Source organism: Talpa occidentalis, unplaced genomic scaffold (assembly GCF_014898055.3).
Source record: "Talpa occidentalis isolate TD23 unplaced genomic scaffold, MPIMG_talOcc4v2.1 talOcc4.12, whole genome shotgun sequence".
NCBI classification, from domain to species: Eukaryota; Metazoa; Chordata; class Mammalia; order Eulipotyphla; family Talpidae; genus Talpa; species Talpa occidentalis.
The window spans coordinates 70,417,070-70,441,370 of NW_023601212.1; the positions used below are offsets into that span (position 1 = coordinate 70,417,070).

General features: G+C 51.9%; 1 protein-coding gene across 1 annotated transcript; it reads left to right on the top strand.

The window, feature by feature from the left end:
• Positions 1–334: 334 nt before the first annotated feature.
• Positions 335–23,418, top strand: CFAP45 (cilia and flagella associated protein 45). Its single transcript, XM_037506693.2, has 12 exons — positions 335–402; positions 4,994–5,119; positions 6,988–7,124; positions 8,911–9,055; positions 9,326–9,496; positions 10,647–10,825; positions 12,548–12,677; positions 16,655–16,801; positions 19,042–19,155; positions 19,671–19,864; positions 22,773–22,997; positions 23,247–23,418. The coding sequence occupies exons 1-12, from the start codon at positions 400–402 to the stop codon at positions 23,323–23,325; spliced, it is 1,650 nt and encodes a 549-aa protein (XP_037362590.1). The 5' UTR covers positions 335–399; the 3' UTR covers positions 23,326–23,418.
• Positions 23,419–24,301: the final 883 nt, after the last annotated feature.

Below are 24,301 nucleotides of genomic sequence, written 5' to 3' on the forward strand. Positions count from 1 at the left end.
GCTTCTTGGCAGATTAGACTCAGGGTTTGGGGGCACCCTACAGGCACTGGGCAACTGTAACCATGGCAACCAAGGGGTGTCTTGGAAAACCGAGACCCTGGGTCTAATTCTCAGAGGGTCTGCGTCAGTTAGATACCTGCACCCCTGCCAGGTCCTTGCGGGATCAGGTACTGACCCAAAAGCAAAGTGAAGAGGGAGCGAACCAGGTGGGTGGATCCCGGGTCTTAGCACCCAGCAAGACCAGAGCGCGGGCGGGGTAGGGGCGGAGCCAGAATTTAGGGGCGGGGCCGGGGCGGGGCCGAAGCCGAATCGCGGGCGCCTCCTGGTTGCTGTGGCGACGCGTCAACACCTAGAGCCGAAGTGTTGGAGTGGCGGGGGCAGCAGAGGCTTGCGTCTAAGATGGTGAGATCCGGGTAGTGGAGGGGAACCTCGATGGGCACCTTCAGTGTCCTGAATGGTGTTGGGTTTCTGAGTCGGGCACGCGGGGAGTTGGGTAAGGGCAGAAGATGGGTGAGGGTCCGGGTAAGGAAGATCCAGGAGCTGGGGGGACACCGCTGAAAGGAACAAGGGAAGGGAAGTCTGAGGAGGGTCCTTGAGGAGAGTCCTAAGGAGGAATCAGGGGTATACCCGGCAGGGACTGAAAATGTGGAAAGGTGCTGATCCAGAGAGGGGGAGAAGGGGTTAGTCTTGCTCTTTTCCCCCATCAAGCTGGTTTGGGGAGTGAGATATGGAAAGCCCTGGCCAGGAGGTCAGAGAGCAGGTTAAAGTGGCTGTTCTGCTGCTAACTGGTAAAACGACAATAGGAAAGTCACTTAACTGACACCTTCTGTTATTGGGGCCTCCATCACACAGTAGGTACTCAAAAATATTTGCATATGAATGAATGAGGAGGGTACCAGATACACTGGGCCCCACAGAGGGTTGGGACTGGCTGGCCTGAACTTCCCTGGGATGGGGAGGGTTGTGAGGCCATAGGGCTGAGAAGGGCATCCTAGCTGGAAGGAGCTGTGATGGGTCTCTGTGCTCCAATGAGGAATGGGTTGGTTCCTGAAAACAAGGGAGAGGATAGTTTATTGGAAATAACCTTAACATTTTTCTGGGGGCACCAGGTGGCTTCTTGGCAGATTAGACTACCTTTGTCACCAGGTGGCAAAGGTAGTTACTTGGGTGTACTTTGGACATGCTTCATGTCCAGCAGTCACACTGGCACTCCAGGGGTTTCAAGAGGGCTTTGTTAATTACAAAATAAGCAAGTTGCCAACAAAGAGTAGTTTCTAGCTTCTGGGGAGTCCCTGCAGTGCTGCCGCAGGGCTCTCCTTCACATGTGTTTCATTATGCGTGTTATTCTAGCTCCTCATGCTTCATCAGCTCAATGATGTAAGCCTGTTTGCGAGGGCCCAGCATCAGCCTGGCATCTAAAGGCGTATAGTAAATATTAATTACTTTTTTCTCCTGCTTTAAACATTTCATATTTCCAAGCCCAAACTAAATCGTGAGTTGTAGTTGGACTGGACAAGTGGGCTTTTGTAGGGCCCCATTGAGGGGCCACTCAGTACATGGGCTTGGCTGCTGACTGACCCCTCCTGAAGTCCTCTGGACAGGACTGGCCATGTGGACACCTAGGAGAGGCAGGGGACCTAGTTAGTGACCTCTGCTCCTCTGGCAGGCCAGGCATGTGTGTGTGTGTTTCTGTATATGTTCTTCTGTGTATGTATGCTTCTGTGTATGTATGTGTGTATATATGTAGCTCTGCATCCCAGTGTAATGTGAGTATGTGCATGCATGTGTGCATATGTATGTAGATGTACCTGTGTGCATGTGTGCATACATATGGTACTACTTACTAGCATCCTATGTTCAGAGGAGTGGGGGAGGTGTGGTATGGGGTAAGCTCACAATACAATGAGTAACAACATTTCCTGCAGAAAGAGGGACCTATGTCACCTTCATTGGCATCCCACTGCACCCAGCCTAGTCCCATTGGAGGGGAGAGGTCCCTAAGAAATCATTCCGTCAAAGGAAAAGCACCTGGTGTGGCCATCCCCACCTGCTGGAGTAACTAAGCTGACAGAAGGAAAGCAGAATCAGGCTGAACCTAGATGGGCTAGATTTGGTGAGCAATCTGCAGGGAGGAACGAAGTCCCTCGGAGGAGGGGTGGCAGGAAAGGGCACACCTTTGTCCAGCTGGTAGGTACTCAATGCCAGGGACATGCTGCTCTGCCCTCTTTCCGCCCCATCCAGTTCTGCCTTGCTGGATTTGAGCTAAACCCCTGGGTTTGGCGCTGCACATGCTTTTCTTTCTTAGGACTGCACTCTGTCCAGGAAACCGGTACCAGACCTCCGTTATGTTTGACTTTCAAATAAAAATAGTTTTCAGCCCCTTGTTATTAAAAGTTATCTAATCTTGCAAAAAATGATTCACAACAAAGACCCATCTTAAGATGATAATGTTGACCTGAATTTATTGTTGAACATTCTTGTGAACATTCTTTCAAGTAACACATTCTAGATGATTCTCTACCTACAAACATTTTTACAGGCACACATGTATTTCTGATATTCTGCTTTCTTAAAAACTTATGTTGTGGGGACTACCCTATATCAACAACTAAGTCAAAATTAGTATTGGTTTGACCATCTAACTGCTCTGCTTTGGCATCTCTGCAGGGCCGCAGGGGCCTCCTGGGAGCGGGGTGGGTGGTTTTTGAAGAGAAGGCATCAGCTAGATCATCAAGCTGGAAAGGTCTGATGACTTTGTCTATCTTGTCTCAGCTCCCCAACCCCTTGCTTCCTCAACTATTACAACTGGTTTTCATCTGTCTCATCTGCCAGAGCTCTGAACATACTTTTCTCTGGATGCAGCTCAGCTCCTTGTGGATATTTATTTTTTCATGAAAGAAAGCAGGCCTTCACCCCCAAGAGAGCTCCTGGCTACTGCCTCTGACCCGGGGGCTCTAACTTTCCATTGCTGCCTGTTCTTGCTTTTTTCTAGGATTTGTGTACGGTCATCTCCCAAATCCTTCTTGTTACTCTTGGCAAAGCTGGTGTAAGTCTGTGGCTTCAGAGTTACGGTTTCCCCACGAGGCTTCTCGGCCCCAGCCCTAAACCCAGTGCTTCCCTCTGCCTGCCCAGTGACCATGTTCTGGGGCCTCTGCTTTCCTTCCTCTGTTCTTTCTGACTTCCAGGCTTGGCAGCCCAATGTCTTTGTGACTTCCCCTTGACCTTGATCCCAAGGGTGTGGGAAAGAGGCAACATTGTCTCAGGCCTGGGGAACCAGGATTCTGGCTGACACCAAGTGCTGCCACAGGGAGCTCAGGAGCCTGGAAAAGAAACAGGAAAACAAATGCAGAACAATAACAGTCTGTGCTGTGGCCCTTTCATACATGGAGGGCTTGCACACACCTGGGAAGACAGGAGGGCTCTGGACAGGCCCCTCTCCATCTGGTCTCAACCCTTGAGGGGCAGCTAACTTGGTTTCATTCACTCATTTTTCATCAAATGCATGTTGAGCGCCTACTATGTGCAGGCACCCCACCTCCTCCTTACTCACACGCAGAACTCATATTGTCCCTCGTGATCCAGTGCCATCTGCCTTTTTCCAGTTATTCCTGAGGCTTTGCCTCAAGGCCACCTTAGTGCAGTTTCTAGTCGCCGATTTTGGTGGAAAGAGGAGCCGTTGCTCACCACTCCCTGTAAAACAGCCCTTCAGAGTCTGTTATTAGCCATCCCAAGAGCTGCTATATTTACCTTTCATAAATCCAGGGTTTTCTGCTCTGTTGTGTGGGCTGACCGAGGCTGAAATCTGCAGCCATGCCTGGCAGGGAGAAGGCACACATGGGTTTGTAAGAACAGAGTCTCTGTAGGATAATTGCCTAATCTGGTGTGAAAACCGATACAGGTGGTACAGGTGCTGAAGTATCTGGTTGGTTCTGGCAGGTCAGAGAGCTTTCAAAACACGCTGTCCTGTGCTCAGTGACCTGGAAGGCATGGCCTGTTCCTCCGTCCACCCTGTGTCCAGATGGCTGCCGATTCCCAGGCTGAGACACCTATAGGGAATAGTCCCTCTCCTCAAGGTGTCCCAGCTGGGGGCCTGTGGGAGAGGAGGCTCCGCTGAGTGAGCGTCAAGCCAGCTTTAGGCAAAGCTGAAGTCACCCCACAGTCCTCACAAAAGCTGCATCCCGGGGACTGACTTCTCTTGGGGCTGATCTGAGCTGGACTGACCTTTGGGGAAGGAAATTGTATTATCAGGTTCTGAATTATAGGTGACAACGCCAGAACTCTAACTTAAGCAGAAGGGAATGTATTCCGAGGAATTTGGAGAGCTCATGGTCTTTACGCCAACGCCGGGAAATTCGGCTTGGAACAGAAGAAGGCCCTGCAGCCTGAACCAAGGCCAAAATCACAACAGAACTGGCCTGGCAAGGACACTTGTGCACTGTTGCAGCCCCGACTCTGAAACTCTGGATGTGGGCTGCTGCCGGTGCCCTTGTCAGCATTGCCCCAGGCACTGCCCTGTCAGGGCGTTCTCTGTCTTCTTCTCAAGTGGTTAGCTCCCTGTCCATTGTCAGGCTTGGTGATCTGATTGCCCGAGCCTAGGTTCTTTGTCCAGACTTGGAGGGCAAATATCTGGTGTTTTTCACTTTTATTGTCTCCCACAACTCATTAGATGGGGAACTCTCCAAACATAGGAAACTACTAGGTGGTTGAAAACTGGCAACTGCCTTGTAAAAGACTGGGGGAGCCAGAGAGCCACACAGTGGACATTTAGACTGGGTTGTTGGGTGGACCTGGCCACCAATCGTCATCCCTGCTTCTGTGGGGTGTCATTTACCTGTGGCTCTTTGCCCATATGTAAGGGGTACACACTGCTCTCCCTCTGTGGGTCTCCACTGCTCATCCACCTCTCCCCAGTGTAGGCTGGAAGTGTTAACCTTGCCCAGGTACAGCGGGCATGTAGTACTGATTGACCAAACTTTCTTGTCTCTTCCTGCAGCCGTTAAGCACAACTGGCGTCCTCAGCTCCTCCTCCTCCATTTCCAACAGGTCGAGGAATAGGACTCGCTATCGGACCAAAGCCTTGAGTTCTGAGGTGGATGAGAGCCTCTTTGGAGGCCTTAAGGTAACCTTTCCCAAGCCCTACAGGGAGCTGCCACTGACGGTGCAGCTCTGGGCCAAGCCAGCACCGGGCATGCCACCTCCTCCCAGCTAACTCAGACCCAGTCACAGGGCTTCTGAGACCTGAGCTATCACACTCTACTACCTAGTGAGTCCACATGAACGGAGTGCCTGGCTTCCTCCACCCTGAAATCCTCATGGCTATGAAGCCTTTGAAACTGTTGTAACATCAAAGGGAAGGCACAGCTGCAGAGAGCTCACAGTGGCTCAGTGAGAGCTGGCCATGGAGCATTTGAGGGCACTGGACCAGGGCTGCACAGAAAACCATATTTCCCCTGTATTCAAGAGGAACAAATCCTCTTCCTTTCCCAGCTGCTTAGCTAAAGCAATTGCTTGGCTCTGGGAAATGAGCAGGTCTTTCTCTACAAGAGTAAACCAGCCCAGAGGCTGACAGCTCCTCTGGTTGCCAGCAGGAGAGCCAGTGTTACTTGGGAGAGTTGGCTCACATGAAGTCAGGAGGCAAGAAGAGAAAGAAGGCAACATGAAGAGAGGGCCAGTGAGGGATTAAGAGAGAAAAGAGAGAGCAGAGAGATACCTGTGTGGTGTGAACATGGGTGTGAACAGAGCAGAAAGATGCCCATCAAGGTGTGAGCCCTGGGGTGAGCCTTGGCAACAGGGGTGTTGGAGAGGAGACTTGACATCTGCTCTGCACCATGCTCTCCTCGCTGACTGGAAACTGATTTCCCCAGGATTTAAGACAGGCCTCTTCCTCCATCTAACGAGCTCAGCCCCTCAGCATCTTATTTACAAGCAAAGGAATCAGTAATGCACTTTCACTTACAGACTCTTTGTTTGGGGTCCCTAGGGTGTTTTCCAGTCAAAGCAAAGGTAGATGTGGAAGTGGTCCGGTGCCACAGAAGCCATCCTGCTGCCTAGTGAAAAGCAGTCAGAAAAAAGCCATTTCCTGCCGCTTCCTTCGGTCTCCTGCTGGGGGAGAGTGCAGGGTGTCTGTCCAGCAGCAGGGGGCAGGCGCTACCTGTGGCAGGACTAGGGGCTTCGGCGGCGGCCAGGCTGGACGGCAGGTGGCGCAGCGCCAGGGACAGGCTGTGCTAAGTGGGGGCAGCCACCCAGGCCGGCCCCTGCCCCCACTTGGTAGCACAGTCACTGCTTTAATGGCAAATGAAATGCTCTTGTGTTCAAATGTTTATGAAATAAGTGGTTTCATTATCTTATTATCTAAGCCCTGCAGTCAGAACATTTTTTTTTGGTCTAAATTGCATATTTCATCTGTCTAATTCTTGCTGAATTCTAACTCTCTGACTCCTTGCCATATTAGATTTAAGGGCAGGCCTCACCAAGCCATCCAGCCACTTCTAACTCCCTCAATATGGCTTCATTTTGGGGGGTGGGGGGATAAAAGTAAATTTATTATTAGGATTCAAAATTGTGAGCAGCACAGATCAGATGAGTCTGTAACCATTATGTCACTTCAAAACCACAGTGTGGTCCGAGAGAGGATTATTTCTTCTTTCCTAATTATGGAGAAAGGAGGAGGACAGATCAGATAATCCAGGGACCTAGAGGCCTCAAATGTTTATTCCTGGTGGTTTTAGGTTAGGAGCACATTCACATTGGCACCCCTCACCCACCACCCTCCTGGGATATCTGTACGCGCTATAGGGACAGGTTTTCAGAAGGGCCAATGGTGACAGAGCCCACAGCCAAGTTCATGTGCAGAGAACCTCATTGTTTCCAGGTACCTGGTTTTGGTGGTTCTACAGCCTGGCCCCCAGCCTCCTTCCACTGCCAGATAGGAGCTCAGGAGCGGGGACCTTGCACCTGATGTTAGGATTGACCTTCCTGTCCCCACAGCCCCTGGCCCAGAGTGACAGCCCTGTGGTGCTGCTCCGAGACAAGCGGGCCATTCAGAACACGCTCAGCACCCTGGATTTGGAGCACAAGCCGGAGACCATCCAGCTCATCACCCGAGACCTGGTCCGGGAACTCATGTGAGGACCCAGGGCGAGTTGCCCTCCTACCCCAGTCACACCTCTGCTGAGCCCCCTGCAGCTGCTGGGAACCTCCTGGTTCATTGTCACCTCCAGTGCGTCCTGCTCACCCCTTCTTGTTTTGTAGCTCTGCTTCTGTCTTTCCCAACTCCTTCCCATCCCACCTTGAGTCTGTCACTGCTATTGCCTTTCTCTGGCTGCTGAAAGGCTGGTAAGGGGTGGTGCCTCTGGGTTCTCTCTGAGTCCCCAGTAATGCCCTTGGGAAGGGGAATGGTCCAGATGAATTATTGCCTTTGGGTGCAGAGAAAATCTACAGTGAAGGGGAGCTGAGCCTGATGCCTAATTAGCCCCTGGCTTCTCATGGGCCCTGAGCCAGGAGAGGCAGTTCCTCAGGGCTCTGGGGAGTTCCTTTGAGACTAGTTCAAGGTGCTTCCTCCAGGGCTGTCCCAGGTTTGCACCTTCCTGGGGACTCTAGTTCCCGCTGAGCCCTGAACATGCACGCTGCCCACTCTGGGCAGGCCTTCATTCCTGGAAACCGTTCTCCCGACTCTGGCTTCACTTGCTCAAAACCTGAATTCCCAGAAAATGTTGACCGTGCCTCCAGCTGGGAGGCAGGAGGGACACAGTTCTAGGATCTGGGTGTGGCTTCAGCCCCTTGAGCACCATGGCCAGCAGTCCTGCAGACCCTGGCACCTAGGTGTGTCCTTGGAGTGGTGGGTGCCTAACCCCACAGTGAGGCTGTGGGGTCTGTGTTGGGTTCAGATCACCAGACCCTGGCTATTTGGATCACACCATCGGAGCCCCACAGATCTTGACTGAGCCCCAAATATCCACTCACTCCCCCCCTCTTTTTATTAGATGGGATTTCACTTCCTGCCCAGCACTGCGTCCCGCCAGTGCCTGTTAAAGCGCCCCACCCAGAAGCAGCTTTCTTCCCACCCCCCTGCCCCCGCCTCCATCATTAATGTCTGTCATTTGTTTGTAATCATTATAATTAGCTATTGGTTTGTTGAATGCTTTGGGCGGCTGGACAGGAGAGGTCTATAGGCTCGTCTCCCCTGCTGTTGATCAGAGATTTTAATTAATATTTAGGGTTCAAAGCTTCTGTCCAGGCTGGATGGACAGGGATGTTTAGGTTCCTCGGCAGCATCCATTTCATCCTTGTCCGGCGTCCTCTTGCCCTTTTTATGTCATCCATAAGGAATAATCTATTTTTAAAGTTCAATTCATCAGCTTGTTTGAATTCTCACTGTCGAGCGCTGTTGGAGGTCAGGCTGCCTGTGCTTGAGATGGTCTGAGTCCAGGAGGGGTGTGGCCGCCAGAGGGTGTGGACCTGCCAGGGGCCCTGACTGGGCAGTGGGTGTGTAACAGGGTGGTCCCCTCTTCCTGCCCTGCCCTGTAACAGGTGCAGTACACTGCGGGGGCGGGGGCGGGGGGGGGGGGTGTTCTAGGGCCCTAACACAGGCACGGGGAGGAGTGTGGTGGGTAGAGGGGGGGTGGGCTGGGGGGAGTGGCAGATTGTACATGGGGTGTCAGGCACGGCTGCCCAAAGGTGACCTGAACCTCGCCGTTTCCAAAAAGTTCCTAAAATGTCTCCTTGTAGCCATGCTGCCACTCCAGCCTAGCCTGTGACCCTCTTCCTGTGTCCCCGTGTGCAGCTGTGGTCTCACCTGCCATCGGCTGAGTCCCCCCTCCGCCCCAATGTTTATAGTGACTCCGGGGGAGGGTGCAGGGAACCCTCCCCTGCTTTCTCCCCCAATTTGCATTTCCTTTATTCCGGTGCCAGCATTCCCACCAAGGACCCCTCTGGGGAATCCCTTATCATGAGTCCTGAGGAATTTGAGCGAATCAAATGCGCATCCCAAGTCTTGACTGCAGAAGAACTGGAGGCCAGAGAGCAGAACTTCAAGAAAGAGAAGGAAGCCATCGTGGTAGCTAACCTCGCAGGACTGGTCTGCGCACATGGGGGTCTCCAGTTAGGGAGGAGGCATGAGTGGTAATGAAGGCATGTTGTAGAGTGAAGACCAGGAGTGACTGGGGCGAGAGGAGGGGTGAAGTGAGCTGGGCTGAGAATCTGAGGTCCTGACAGGGTGGTGGGGCAAAGCAGATGTCACCCTGGGCCCCCTGGGGTGGCCTGGTGTGGGCACCCTGGGTGCAGAGCACAGGATGGTCCCCCAACCACCCAGACTGGTCTCCTGCAGGATGCGGTGACCACCCGCAAGAAGATAATGAAACAGAAAGAAATGATTTGGAGGAACAACAAGAAGCTCAGTGACTTGGAGGAGGAGGCCAAGGAGAGGGCCCAGAGCCTGCTGCAGAGAGCCAGCAAGCTGCGCATGGAGCAGGAGGAGGAGCTTAAGGACATGAGCAAGGTGGGCCACATCTCCCTCCTTCAGGGACACCTCTGCTGCCCTCCATGCATGTGTTGGACATGGGACCGGAGGTTGGCAGCTGGGCTGGAGGGTGACAGGTGGGGGGACTGGTCTTGGCACGGGTAGGGAGGAGTGTCACCTTCATGGCAGCCCTGTGATGGAAGGAAGGACTGGCTTTGCCCTGGCAGTTGTATGGCCTTGGGCAAATCATTCTCCTCTGAGTCTCTTTCTTTATTGGTAAGATGAGGGTGTTAAAAAGATTGAGCAGAATTATTAAGTAGCAGGATTAAAGAAATAAACATATGGGAGAGAGGTTTTGCAAACTGTGGATTAATAAATAAATGTGAAGATGTTACTTTGATTTTTACCCTGCTGGCTCCTAGGCCACATAGGCCTAGGTGATGGGGCTCTTTGAAGTGCCCCGAAGGGCCTCCTGTAGCAAAAGCTCAAGGACCAGAGGCTCATTTGATTTCATTGTGTTGCTCATTTGCATGTGATTCACTTCCCAATCAAATGGAAAATACTGACTCCCAACCAGTCCTCTCTGTCTTGGCCTCGCTGGTAAATCCTCTTTACATAACCTGCTTTTATTTTCCAAAGGCTTTGCTTCCTAGCTCTCTTTTGTGGCCCCATGGTTTCTCAGACCCTTTTGTGTCACACTGGGCTCTTCCTGCTTAAAATCTAGAGGCTGTGGCCTCTGCAAGTGTTGTTTCCCTGGGAGTGGAACAGAGGGTCTTAATTTGAGATTTACGGCTCCTTAGGGGAAGTTTTCTGGAAATTTAGTGTACACACACGCACACACACACGGGCAAGTGAATCTTATAGAGGAGAGGGCCCATAGCTTTCATCAGATCCCCAAACACTAAGACGCAATGCCCAGGAAGATGCTGTTCTGGCCTCTCCCTGCAGCACAGACTAGGGCTTATCTGGAACACAATTAGTGTGACTAGAGCTGAACTCTATTAAGGGGAGGGGTGTATATAAGAATATGAGAATGCGTGTGATTTTCTGGGCTTGTGAGTTGCTTGCACATTTCCACCACACTCAATAGCCTGATCCCAGTTCTGCCTCCAACTGGCACACCCCACAGGGCATCCCTTACCCTCGGGGCCAGACCTAGTACCACATTCCATTTCACTTCCACTCCCAGCTCATCCTTAATGCCAAGTGCCATGCCATCCGGGATGCCCAAATCCTAGAGAAGCAGCTGATCCAAAAAGAACTGGATGCAGAGGAGAAGCGGCTGGACCAGATGATGGAAGTGGAGAGGCAGAAGTCCATCCAGCGGCAGGAGGAGTTAGACAGGAGGAGGAGGGAGGAGAGGATCCGGTAAAGCAGTGGTTTGGTATCTCCCACTCAAAGTCATTGTAAGCATCTTTGGGTCCATGCAAGACTCACAAAGGGGGAGGACATGAGAAAAGGTCATTATCACCATCTATTATTATCTCAAAATGTTTAGAAAGTGATTAAAAGAACCACAGACTTTTCATGCTTTTTTCCAAGATTGCTCTTTTGTTTCATTGTCTGGCCCAGTTTGGCCTCATTTCCCACCCTGCTGAGTCCAGGTTCCCATCCCCAAATGTGCCAGGACTCACAAGTTGATAACTTTGTTGTTCCATCTCTTTCCTTCCTCCCCCAGCCCCCCAAATACTTTCTCTTGGCTAGTGGCTCTGCTGTCCCCTCCCTCACTTCACCAGGCAGGCTGAGTGACCTAGTCTCTGTGTCTCCCTATCCATCCCTCTGCTTCCTGTGTGCTTGGGAAGCTGGGGTCCCTTATGATTCATTTCTGTCGCTCCCGGGCCTTGTGGAGTGTTTGGCCTATAGTAGGTACTTAATCCGTGTTAGAATGAACAAATTTATTCCCCTTCATTTTGCAGAAAAGGACAAGTCCCAGAACAGGTAAGTCATAGTGTCCCCGATTTAGAACACCAACCACATGGTGCATGAATTACCTCTATAAATATCACCCTGAATGGCAGCCCTCCCTCATCTGTATTCTGTTCTCCTGTGCCATTCATCTTTTTTTCCAGTAGGGACCCAAGGAGTGTTTCCCGTGATTCTTCATGAGCTCCACAGAGTTAGAGAGCCTGACCTCTCCTTCCTTGGGGCTCTGCTCTCACCCCGTGTACCAGGCAGATCATAGTAGGCTCCCCAGCAACGTTTATTTAATGGCTAAGCGGCTCTTCATCTTCTGCATAAACAGCTTCAATAAAGGAAAAATCTCTGTCTCATTAGGCAGCTCTAATGATTTGAGCCGGTCCTTTTATTGAGTGCAGACCTGCTTCCCTCTTTTACTCATTACTGTTGCTTATTTCATCTGGAGTCATGAAGCCACTCCATTTGGAGATTCATCTTGCCTCCTCCCCTAGGTTCTTAAGCTAATCTGTACCTTCGCTTCCAGCCCATGCTCAGGTACCCTGGGGTCCGGATGTCTCCAAACTCATTGACATCCCAATAACACCTAAGCCTCCCCTGGCAACACTGTAGAATCTATTTTCTCTGCTTCTCAATGTTGGGCTGGGCCACTACTGAGCAGAGAGCCTGTCCCAGACTCGGCCTGTCCATCACAGCTGACAGACTTACAATATGAACTAGGAAACCAGAAGGACAGCTACCAAACTAGACATGGGGGGTGGGCGGGGGGCCAGGTCTGTGGGGTGAGAGCAGAGTCCCAGGGAAGGGGATGTCGGGGCTCTCTGACTCTGTGGAGCAGCATGGGAGATGCCCCGCTGGTGCCATCGGGAAGACTTGGGAGATGGGGGACTTCAGAGTCTTTACAAACTGAGAGGGGGAAGCGGAGCATGACGGTCGGTGCACTCTGGGGCAGACACACGAAGAAGGGCAAGCCCCAGAACTAGGACCTCAGAAGAGAGAGCACCTACCCCAGGACCCAGGGGACGCTTTGGTCTAAGCCCTGCAGTGTAGCGTGAGCAGGAAATGGTCGCTGAGCTATTCCCAAGATGCCTCCGGTGTGGGGGTTATTTGGGCACAGGGCAGAGTAGGGAGACATGGGCCTTGACTTCTAAGACCCCGTGACCTGTCGCCTCCCAGAGGAAGACGGCACATCGTGGAGCAGATGGAAAAGAATCGGGAGGAACGGTCCTTGCTGTCTGAGCAGCGCGAGCAGGAGAAGGAGCAGTTGCTGGAGTACATGGACCGGCTGCATGAGGAGGACCTCAGGGTAACTGGTGGGCGAGCGCTGTGCCCTGCCAGCAACAGTGGCGAGGCACTCTATGGTTTGGGGATTCGGGTGTGAATCGAAGTTCTGTCAGGCACATGCCCATTTCCCAACATCACCACCATCAGCTTTTTATTGCCATATAAAACATTTATTTGGTCCTGGCGCCATGCTGGGGGTGACAGTGATTTGGATAGATGCTGTCCCCACCTCCTGGGGACTTGGGGTCCGAGACTGACGTATTTGTGTGAATAGACATATAAGGGGAACGCATGACTGCATGCTGGGCACAAATAAACACAGACATGTTTTATAGTCGCCTCTCAATTATCCAGGGATATGGTGTACTTTGCAGATGAGCTGTGGGGTGTCTGAGCTCCAGACGCCCTGCTGTCACTGCTGCTATGTACAGAGCCTCCCAGTGTCATTCGTGGCGCTGAGGAGCCAGCCCTTCTCCTTTTAGCCTGAATAAAGCCAGTGTGCACATGCATTGTGAAAGAAATGATAACACCCCAGCCCAGGCTATGCAGAGTGAAAACAGCCCCCTTGTATTATGGGAACTGCAGCACCTGAAAAGGCCGGGCACTGGGAAGGACCTGGCCAGCACTGGGGCCAATTATTGTAGTATTCCCCCAACTTCGATTTTTTTTTTTTTTTTTTTTTACTTTTGAACATTTTTACACACAGAGAACAGCTGAAAGAACTGCACCACACCCAGCGATGATTTAATCATTGTTTAGTTTAATGATTGTTAATTTGCTTTGGTTCCTTGTCTCTTTAAATGTCTATACACATCTTGTTATTGTTAAGCTATTGGAAAGTTAGTCGCAGATATCTTGACACCCTTGATTGCTAAATGCTTCAGCCTGCAACTCTGAAAGGCAAAAACAATTCTTTCAGATGTCCACAAACGGGGATCATACCCTGCCCCCATACAGCCCCCCATCCCCATCTAAACATCTAATCCAATAATTCTATACTATCATATCTTTTTTAATCCAAGTTCAAATTTGCCCAATTGTTCCAGTTGTTTTCTTTTTTCTAAACTGGGATCCAGCCAAGGTTCACACCAGCACTGGTTTAAGTCTTTTTTTTTTTTTTTTTTAAGATTTATTTATTATTTATACATGCACTGGGTACAGTCAGAAGTGCGGGAGGGTGAGAGAATTCACCAGAGCCAGAGCGGGGAGCAGAGCAGGCAGAAGGACCGAAGTACACTGCTGAGGGGAGCAGCGGGCGGCAGGAGGGGTCTGCGCGCCATGCGGGACCCTCCTCCAGTGGCCGGGGAGCAGCCGGGAATCGAACCGGCGCTGCAGAGGCTGCGGGCAGCTTCACAACCCAGCGCTCAACCGCTGCGCCACCAGGGAGGCCCTGGTTTAAGTCTTTGGAGTCTGTTTGTTCCCTCACCCTTTCACTTAGTCTTACAGTGTGTGATGCTGAGATGTCAAGGCCGCCAGGCCAGTCACCTTGCAGGTTCACTGCAGCCTAATGGTCTGGTGGTTCCTCACGGTGCCATTGAGCTCGTGGGCACACACTCTTATTTTTCTTCTTTCTGTGTTTATGGATGATTGAGTTGTCACTTGGTGCACTTGGTAGTGGGGAGTTCCAGGGGCCCCGAAAGAGCTCAGGGAGGCTTTATAATCGTGAGGGCTTCTCAGGCACCTGCAGAGTACATGTCTGTGTGAGGACAGGAGAAGGGGAGATGGACAGGGTCATTAGGGAAGAAGAGGGCGTACTCCGGGAAGACTGTGTGAGGAGGGAATCGTCAGGACCCAGAGACTGAGACTCGGCCACGATCCTGGCTCGGGAGCAAGCAGGGAGGGTGAGAATGAGGAGCACACGTGCAGGAAGGGTGAGAGTGAGGGCTGGGCTCTAGGGTGGGAGTGGGCGATCCGACTGGGACTGTTCCCAGTGTCAGTGAGTCAGCACCATCGCGGGGAGGCTGTGCTTTCGATGTCCTCCTAGTAGGCACTGCCTGAGTCTCTAGGAAGTGGTATTAGGCAATTTTAGGTAGAAATCTGTGCCTCCCTGGCTTAGAGCTGCTTTATCATCTCAGGGTTGTGGAAGAGCAGCTTTGCCTGCCAAGCTGGCAGGATGCAGAGGAGTGAAGTGTGTTGAATTTGCCTGGGGTTACTTTGAAATGGCTGTAAAGATAAACAGGGAAAATTCTTTAGCTTCTTGAAAATGAAAGCAACCTACAAAACAAGAAACCAAAAAGTAAATAAATAGGTGAAGCAGTAAGTTGATCAATATTTGATTGTATACCTGCTGTAGATCAGCAGCCGTGGCTCCTTTTAGCTTTGGGGGTCAGTGGAATTTGAATAAAACCTGGGGTGCCATGGCAAGCTCAACACTGGTGGAAAGGAGGGAGAGAAGGAGAATGAAAGAGAGAGTGGCTGAGGGGAGAGCCAGCATGGCAGTGGTGAGAGTGAGGGACCTGGCTGGGGGCTGATCTGGCTTGGAAGGCTTCCTGGAGGAAGTGGCAGTGAGCCCTGCTGGAGGAGGATTGGCAGGGCTGTGTGGGATGAGTCCATGGAAGCTGGGCTGAGGAGGATGCATGTGTAGGGGTGTATGTGTGGGGGTGTGTGTGGGGGGGTGTTAGTCTTTGGAGGTAAAGAGAGAGGTGAGAACAGGTGGGAAGGGAAGCTGATGGGTAAAGTATTTGAAGTAAGGAGTGTGAATTTGATTTAGGGGCAGAGAGACCAGCTGCACAGACCCTACGCCCCTCCTCATGGGAACCCGAGCATGCACTGGGGCTCAAAGGTCTCATCACGACCCCTTTCTTATAAAGGAGCATGTCCCCAGGGTCACAGGTCATGCTGACCTCCATGTCCCTTGCATTTCTCTGCGTCCACAATTTCTTCTCTTTCTCATATGATGGCTCCCTGCCTGCCTCATTTGTGACAATTTATTAAGTGGTTGCTATTTTCTTTGCATTGGGGTATGTGGCATTGGAGAGAAGTGTGACTGGTGGTTACTGTCCTCTAGCTGGACAAAGGCAGCAGCAAAAACTGAAGATGCAAGCAGAGATTAACACCACCCCGCCACACACCTACACACGCATCCTCCTCAGCCCAGCTTCCATGGACTCATCTCACACAGCCCTGCCAATCCTCCTCCAGCAGGGCTTACTGCCACTTCCTCCAGGAAGTCTTCCAACCAGATCAGCCCCCAGCGAGGTCCCTCACTCTCACCACTGCCATGCTGGCTCTCCCCTCAGCCACTCTCTCTTTCATTCTCCTTCTCTCCCTCCTTTCCACCAGTGTTGAGCCTGCCATGGCACCCCAGGTTTTATTCAAATTCCACTGACCCCCAAAGCTAAAGCTGAGAAATGAATGGGGATCCACCAGGCTGTGTGCAATCAAATCCCAGGAGGCGTGGCCCCATCTGACCTGCAGAGGGAGTTCAGAAATGAAGAGACAACCGAAAGTTGGGGCAATCAAGTATAATTTCCTGAAGATTGGACTCTAATTGAGAGAGCCCAAGCTCCAGAGTTCATCCGCTGTATGACCCCTGGGCAAGTTGCTCAAACCTGGCCCTTTATTTGTTCACTGCATAAGAAAGAGAGCAAGGCCTAACTTTTAAGGATTTCAGGTTTATTTAGTTTTGAAACAGGCTTTATAGAGAGAGTGCCAATGAGTAGAAAGTATTCCATTAGGATGATAATAATTATTTTAACCATATTAAACAGAGATCAAGTGTTTGGGCTGAAATAGAAGGAAATCAGAGGCAGGAGGGATGCACCATGAACAAAGTCATAGGCATAGGGCTTAGCATGCCATGTGGGAATTCAGTGAATTTTAGTAAATCAACAGTGTCAGGGCTGCATGGGGTCAGGAGAGGCTGCAAGGAGGCCCTTTGTCCTTGAAGCCAAGGACAGAAGGCAGGTGACTGCGGACAGTGGTTTGTCCCCCTCTCTGTCTCACTGCTAGGCCAGTGTCTCCTGATCTTGTCTCCTCTGATCCTCCTTTGGCTCACAGGACTTGGAACAAAGGCAGCAGCAAAAACTGAAGATGCAAGCAGAGATTAAGCGCATCAATGATGAAAACCAGAGGCAGAAGGCGGAGCTGCTGGCCCAGGAGAGGCTGGCTGACCAGATGGTGATGGAGTTCACCAAGAAGAAGATGGTAGGGCCTGGATGCTGACCCTGGGGCTCCTGGCAGCAAGGGCATGCCTGTGTTGGGGAGAGGATGGAGGGCACCCCACGGAGGGCAGCGTGCCTTCTTCCCTGAGTCCTGTCCCGAGTTCAGGAGCTTGACCTCTTTTCCTCTTCAACATGGCTAGACCACTTGTTCAGTAACAGAGAACAGCCTGCAAAGGGCACCCGAATTAGTGTGTTATTATCCTCGTTACATCTTTGACTAGAAGTTGGGATGAGGGTCAGGTACAGGCAGGGCAGAAAATTAAAACTATTGGCGAAAGTGACGTTTTTGTGGATTCCTCATGACCTGAATAATTATGTGCCCAGTCGTCATGAGTCAGCTGCCCCATAAATTTCTTGTGAAAATTCCTATCCTGGGTATCCCATACTGAGTGCTCACCTGGAAAGTAGAGCCTTGTGCAGCGCTCTGCAGCGGCTGCAAGAACAAGTGAATCACACCATTGCCTAGTGGACAGAGGCCGGCAGACAATGAAGATGCCTGGGGCAAAACTGAGTGATGGGGTCTATGTGGAATTGAGGTGAAAGGAAGCTACAAAGCCTGGTTTAGGTGGAGTGATCTGGATTTATGTCAAAAGAGAAGGAAGGACACAGGTGGCAGGAAGGTTATTAAGCCCTCATGTGTCACCCCGTTGCTGGATTCTGTGGTGCCAGCAAGCACATCACCCTTCTCTGTAGCCATGACTCTTAATGACGACGGGGGAGGGTGTGGGTATAACTTGAAAAGGCATATTTGATATTCCTGTATGCGCCAAACACAAACTGCAGCTCAATGAACTTATTTATTGGCTTTGGCTCACTATTGGAATGTGCAGGGATGTGCAGGCAGGAGTGAAGAGGTGGGGCTGGAACGAGCAGGGCTTTGGGCACTGATGATTTACGAGCATCTGGTCTATGCACAGTTCTGTGCTAAGTGCCTTGCACAAGTTAGGACCACCTTGTGGACCTGCCACTGATTGATTAAAAATGTTCTGACTGCTTCTTTGAGGGTCTAAAACCTGCCCAGAACAACCTACGAGCATTTTCTGGAACTCAGAAGCTATTTCCCTAAGCGGGCGAAGGTGGCGGTGATGAGCTGGCCACACATAAGGGCTGGTGAACAGGTCTGCTGGCTGCAGCCCAATCTGGTGGTTATGATAGGAAATGCAGTGGGAATAGCTTAGAACCCAGAGCAGGTGTAGGGGATGCTCGGGCCTTGAGCAGTGTTGGGAGGGCGGAGTGATAAGGAATCGCTGCAGATTTCTGAACAGGAGAGGTATATGTCTTCATACACGGTAGGGAGTTGGCAGGAGCGGGGGGAGCCTGGCCTCTGGCAAAGGGGTCAGGCCCCAGGCTTACACATAGTGCTGTGAGCACCCAAGGGTCCGTCCTGACCTCACAGTGGTCTCTGTTCTTGCAGCCAGGGTTAACCCTTTAGAGTTGAAGACAGAGATTGTTTGTAGAAGGTGTGGAGTTCCCTGCTCCAGAGTTGCTCCTCCAGGGCAAGGTGGAACAGAGACATCAACTTGACACACAGCACTGTATGACTCATGAATAGGGGACGCGCTGAGCTGCATAGGAAGTCTGGGCAGGCAGGACAAACATTCTTTAGGGAAGATCCTATTCAACATGAGCAATTAGTCCAAGAACAGTAGTTGGGCAACTGGGTTTGGGAAACTTTTAGGGGCATGTCTGTTCTTTTGGAGAAGCACAGAAGGGAACTCATTTTGCTGGTTCATTCCTGAGGTGTCTGCCAGTCACTGTGGGACGGTCCAGAACATGTTGGTCATTTGCCCAGTGACTCACAAGATAAGCTCCATTGGCTGCACTTTAGAAGTCAGGCAGGGAGCCTACTTGTTACTTCTGGAAACCCGACCCAGTAGCCTGGCTGTGTGGAAATTGTCTATGATGTAGAGGTGCTGGAAGGAAGTTTATTAGCTGTGCAGTTGGGCAGCACCCAGATCCCCATGAACAGGGTTCCCCCTCTACAATGTCTATCCCTTAAGATGTTGCAAGGACCCACTGGGATAATATGTGAGAAAGCACTTGGTAAACACTGAGGCACTTTATGAATGTGGATTGTTTTCATGCTTACACATGGCTGGACTTTCACCCCTCTTGCGCGGAGCCGGGCAGCAGTGCAGCGAAAATGGTCATACAGTGGCAATGCCTGCATTTCTCTGCTAGCCTGGGGGACGGAGTATCTGACATGGCCTTTCTTCCCGGCAGGCTCGAGAAGCAGAGTTTGAGGCTGAGCAGGAAAGAATCCGGAGGGAGAAGGAGATGGAGATCACACGCCTGAGGGCCATGCAGGAGAAGGCCCAGGATTTCCAGGCAGAGCAGGTAGCTGTGTCACCTGCTTCCCTTTGCTCCCTCTCCCTGAACTGTTCCTTCAACAGTCCAAGTGTCAACAGTCTGAGAGTGATGGGGTGGCCGCCCCAGTGCAGATGGTTGCAAGCACGAGCAGCACACTCTGTGCTGAAGGGGTAAGAGTTTTGAGTTTGCTTCATAAAAGAACTTTCAAGCTCACCTAATATTGAAGTGTGTCACCAGAGGAAGGTCACTCCATCATTAGCAGTTTTAAAAATTAGCAATTTCAGAGCTGCCTGGACCTCCAGTGAGGTGTAGGGAAAGAGCTGGGGTGAGTGAGGTGACCAGAGGGGCCACCCTCAGTGTCTTCTGACCTGAGAGTTCATTGGAAATTGTACCTGTTCCTTCCTAGAAGAACTTAAGAGCTGGAGGAATGCTTGGAGCTGCTTGGGCAGCCCATGTCAGCTTGCAGTGACGTCTCCCTGGGGACTCAGTGGGACCCCCAAGTTCTGCCTTTTATGGGTCTCTCCCCGCCCTTCCCTTCCCAGGATGCCTTACGGGCCAAGCGCAATCAGGAGGTGGCAGACCGAGAGTGGCGCCGGAAGGAAAAGGAAAATGCACAGAAAAAGATAGAAACAGAGGCTAAGCTGCGCAAGAGTCGGCTGGAGCAGGTGGCCTTCAAGAAGCACACTCTGGCTGTCCAGGTGCAGCGCGACCGCGACGAATTTGAGAGGATTCTCCGGTAGGAGGCTGCACTGGGCTTCCCTGACTTGTGTGGTGGTGGGCTGGCCCCACTGGGGTGTCCCTGCTTGTGCAGTAGCAGGATGGTCCCTACTGGGAAGAGAGGAGCTTTCTGCAGGTTAGCAGATGGTCAGCAAACAGATGCACTTCCGTCTTGCCTGATAGGTGGATGATTGAATTATTTCAGTGCCAGAGTGTGGTGATCAGAGAATTGGAAATAGCACCTGAGAGTGTATAAGGACTTGGGGATGGAAGGTGTAAGTACAGGTATAAAATGGTCCCTCTATCTTCTCCTACATTCACATCCCCTGTGAGTTTGGATGAAACTACAGCAGGGGAGGCTTAGGAGAGTGAACTCGGACATCCAGGGCTGTGGGTCATTGGAACAAGGCTCTAAGTGACATCTGTGTCATTTTTCAGACAATATGCATTAGCACATAAATTCCAGGCTCTGTGCTGGAGGCAATGGGAGAAGTCAGGGGTGAAGGGAAGACTGTCCTAGTCTCTGCGTGTGGAAGCATGGGGACAGACCTCACCTATATTTATCCATTTTTCCTGCCTTGCCAGCTCTTCACCCTTTGATTTTTGTTTGTTGGCTCAATGATAATGCCAACCCACATTGCAGCCCAGTGTCCACATTCCTGCCTCCACCCATGGCTGCTGTTTCTCTCCCCATCACTTCTGCACCCCCCAGGCCTGGCCCCTGGGCTCTTCTGCCTCTGCCTATTCTGGTTTAGCTGGGTGACTCCCTTTGGACTCTGGTCCAGATTCTTAAGATCAGAATTTTCAAAAGGAAACAAACCAAGTAAAAATTGAGTTTGAATTGGGCTGGGGGTGGTTCCAAGATTCTTATGCACAAGTAAGACTGGACTAGCTTTCTTAGTCTGCATCCTCTCAGCCCTTCTCGCCACTGCCCTGTTGAGGTGTGTGCCACCTGGCCACTAGCCACCAGCCACCGACCCCTGGCCAGGCCAAGCAGACCTGTGGGAATCTCTATCCTCACCAGAGCCAAATTCCTGGTCCTTTATTGGCCTTGGCCTCAGCCTACCCCTGGCTTACAGCTTTCCTGCCCTTACGGGTCGGGCCATGGTTTCTGGATGCCCTTGAAGGAGACGAGCTTTCTTAGTGTTTCCAAAGATTCTGTCCCTGGGCTCCAAACTTCCTCACAGCTCTCTGCTGTCCCCAGCCCCTGTGCCTTTGGATGCCTGTGCTACCTCTGGCTGGTACTCATAAATGTTAATGGAAATAAATTAAAGTCCTACTTTTGCCATTGACCCATTTGTCTGCTCTTTGCCTGAAGCACACACACCAGCTGCTTATTAAGGCTAGAATAGCCTTTGGAGAAGTCCAACTTTGCCTGTGGTTCTAGGTTGGCATCTAGACCTAGTGTCTCCAGGCCACGTGGTCCCCATGCGAGGGTGCCCTCAAGTGCTCAGAGCGTCTCAGCCATAGCCAGGCACCCTGGCCTCCTGTGTGGCCTATATATGGACTTCCTTCTTCTAGAGAGGGGCCTTTAACAGTTAGTCTGTGGGCTAAGCACCCTCCCCTGCCTGGTGGTTCTTAGAAAAGCCTGATGCTAGGCTCCACCTCCGCAGGTTCCGATTATACTGCCCTGGGTTGCGGCCCAGGCATCAGAAGGTTTTGGAAGCTGCCAGGTGAATCTAAAGCAGGCAGACTCCACGGTCCACCTGTGAACTGACCAGGCTCTTCCTCTCCCTTTCTCATCTGCCTGCCACCCCAGGGGCTCCCGGGTGACACACACTAGTCCCCATCAGCCTTCCACCGCCTTCACACAATGAAACCTTAGACAGCTGTTCTGTATGTGGAAGCTCTTGCGGGTGTGACGGGGCACTGGGGATGCGGTACATGGGGCAGCAGGTCTGGGGTCCTCTCTTGATAGATGGGATGGATGGGGAGGCTGCGGAGGGTAGACTTTTTGAGGGTATGGCTTGGAGTTGAGCAGATACCCCCAAGCAGTGGGTCCTGGAAGACGGCTACAGGAAAATGCGTGGGTGAACCTGTGCTTGGGAGGGGTCTCTGCTGGGGAGACAGCTCTGCCCAAGATGATTTTACATTTCATTTTTGTTTTCCATTACACTGAGAAAGAGATAAAATATCAGACTGTGATGCCTGCATTTCCTCTGAGATGTGATTACATTTCATCTGAGTTCTTCTGAGCCCGTCTGGTCTAGATTAGCTACTTTTTCTGATGTCAGGGTCCATGAAGTATTCCTGTGGAAGAGACTGCTATGAGGAACTCTCTTACTTTGATCAGTAAGAAAACTCAGAGCTAGAGGTTGGGCCCCTTGTTTTCTCCCAGTAACTGAGGAGAGCTGGCATCACACAGATTCTCCTTTCTCCTCCCACTCTGAGCACCCGCCTTGGTTGGGGTTGTTGGTATTGTCATCATTGTTGGCAGGAGAAGGAAGGAAGCAAGGGAGCAAAGAGAGAAAGAAAGAAAGAAATCTTACAGCAAGCCGAAGCGCAGTTATGCGTTGTTGTAAGGGTAGAAGCAACGCTCCTGAATGGAGGGAGAGAAGGAAAAAGTTTCCAGTGGGTGAGCCCTGGGCATGGGGCCAGCCACATAATTTTCAGGGCCCAGTGAAAAATGAGAATGTGGGGCTCTTTGCTCAAAATTGAGAATTTCAAAACAGCTACCATGGAACATTCAACCCAGGTCAGGCCCTTCTAAGCCTGCCCATGATGTCCGGTCCCATGCCTGAGAAGCCAGCCTGGCTGGGGGGGGAGGGGGGCAGGTGGGGGAGAGGGAAAGGCAGCCTTCGGGCTGGGCTGTGGTCTTGGCAGCCTGGAGAGGCTTTCTCCATCGAAGGGGCCCACCCAGGGGCTTCCCCCACCCCCCCACTGGGTCAGGGTAGCCTGGCCCTTTGACAGCTGTGTCCCTCCTGCAGGGCTCAGAGGGAGCAGATTGAGAGGGAGCGGCTGGAGGAGGAGAGGAGGGCCACGGGGCGCTTGCAGCATGCCAACGAGCTCCGGTGCCAGGTGCGAGAGAACCAGCAGAAGCAGGTGCAGGACCGCATGGCCACCTTTGAGGAGGGCCGGCGTCTCAAAGAAGAGGCCCAGAAGCGGCGGGAACGCATCGATGACATCAAGAAGCAGAAGCTTGAGGAACTCAGGTGTGCTTGGGCCCTTCCTCCCTATGGGAGGCAGAGGGTGGCATGGGGTAGGCTGGGGCCAGGATCTTGGCAAGCACTGGGGCTGGGGGAGGGTCTTCTCCCACATCACAAAAAGTTCTGGACTTGGGTGTTCCTGATTCTCTGGGAACTCCATGGCAGAGTTTGTTTGGGGGAGAGACTGTGGGAGCAGGGTTGGAATATAGCTTCCCTGGCCCACACCTTCCCTATCCTGCCCTGTGTCCCCTGCAGAGCCACTGGCCTTCCTGAGAAGTACTGCATTGAAGTTGAACGCAAAGCCAATATCCTGCCGGTCACGTCAGTGAGCTGAGGGGTGCTTCCCTGTCTCCCGTGCCTTCAGGGACCCTAACTGCTGCTAACCCAGACATTTTATATAGATTAAATCTATTCTACTTCTCTTAGGAACAGCCTAGTTTTCTCTGCAGGGAGGTGGCTGTGACTGGGGCTGACTTGGAGTAGATGAGGCTCCTGGACACTTGGCTATGGGGCGGGGAACTCAGAGGCTGGAATGGAGGGGGGCTCTTGCGATTATGCTTCTGAGCCAGATGGTCCCTGTGTCCTGGGGCCTCCTGGTCTTTTGTGTCTCCTTGGCCTGCCACCAGTGCGTCCACTTTCAGAACTATCATGTCTCTGCCCTTATCCATGCCCACTTCAGAGGCATTTGAGGGCATGGAGCCAGGAGCTGGAGATGCACTCAGGGCGGGACTGGGTGCTGGGGAGCGGCCTCTGACTCAGCCCACATCTGTAGGGGGTGTGTGTTTGAACCTTGGACTCCCTGTCTCAGTCTCTCCTTCCAGAGCCTTTCAACTCCAGGCAGGGCTGAGGCACAGACACCTGCTTGTTCCCTATCAGGGCATCCAAGGCCAAGTCCTCTCCTGCTGCCCAGCCCCTCACTCAAAGCCAGCTGCCCTTCAACCAGGAAGCCAGGCCTGGCTCAGTCCATCTCACTCCCATAAGGGAGCTCCCCAGACCCATCTTTATCTGGGTTAGTTTGTCTCACTCCCCTCTCCCCCAAGCTTTTCACTTACATACTCACTGAGCGTCCACCAAGTGCTGGTACTTTCTAGACACTCAGTGGGCACAGCAGACCTGGAGCACCACCCAGAGTGTCTTCTTGGTGCCAGTCTGCTCCTTTTCTTCTCCAGGTGTGCCCCCATTTTGTGCATTTTTAGAACATCTCAACTTTTTTGGAAGGACCATACCAATCAGGTTCTTATTTGGAGCTGAAGTGCTAGCTTCTAGGGATGGAGCAATTTTCCTGTTATTGTTTGTCTTGGGGAGAAAGG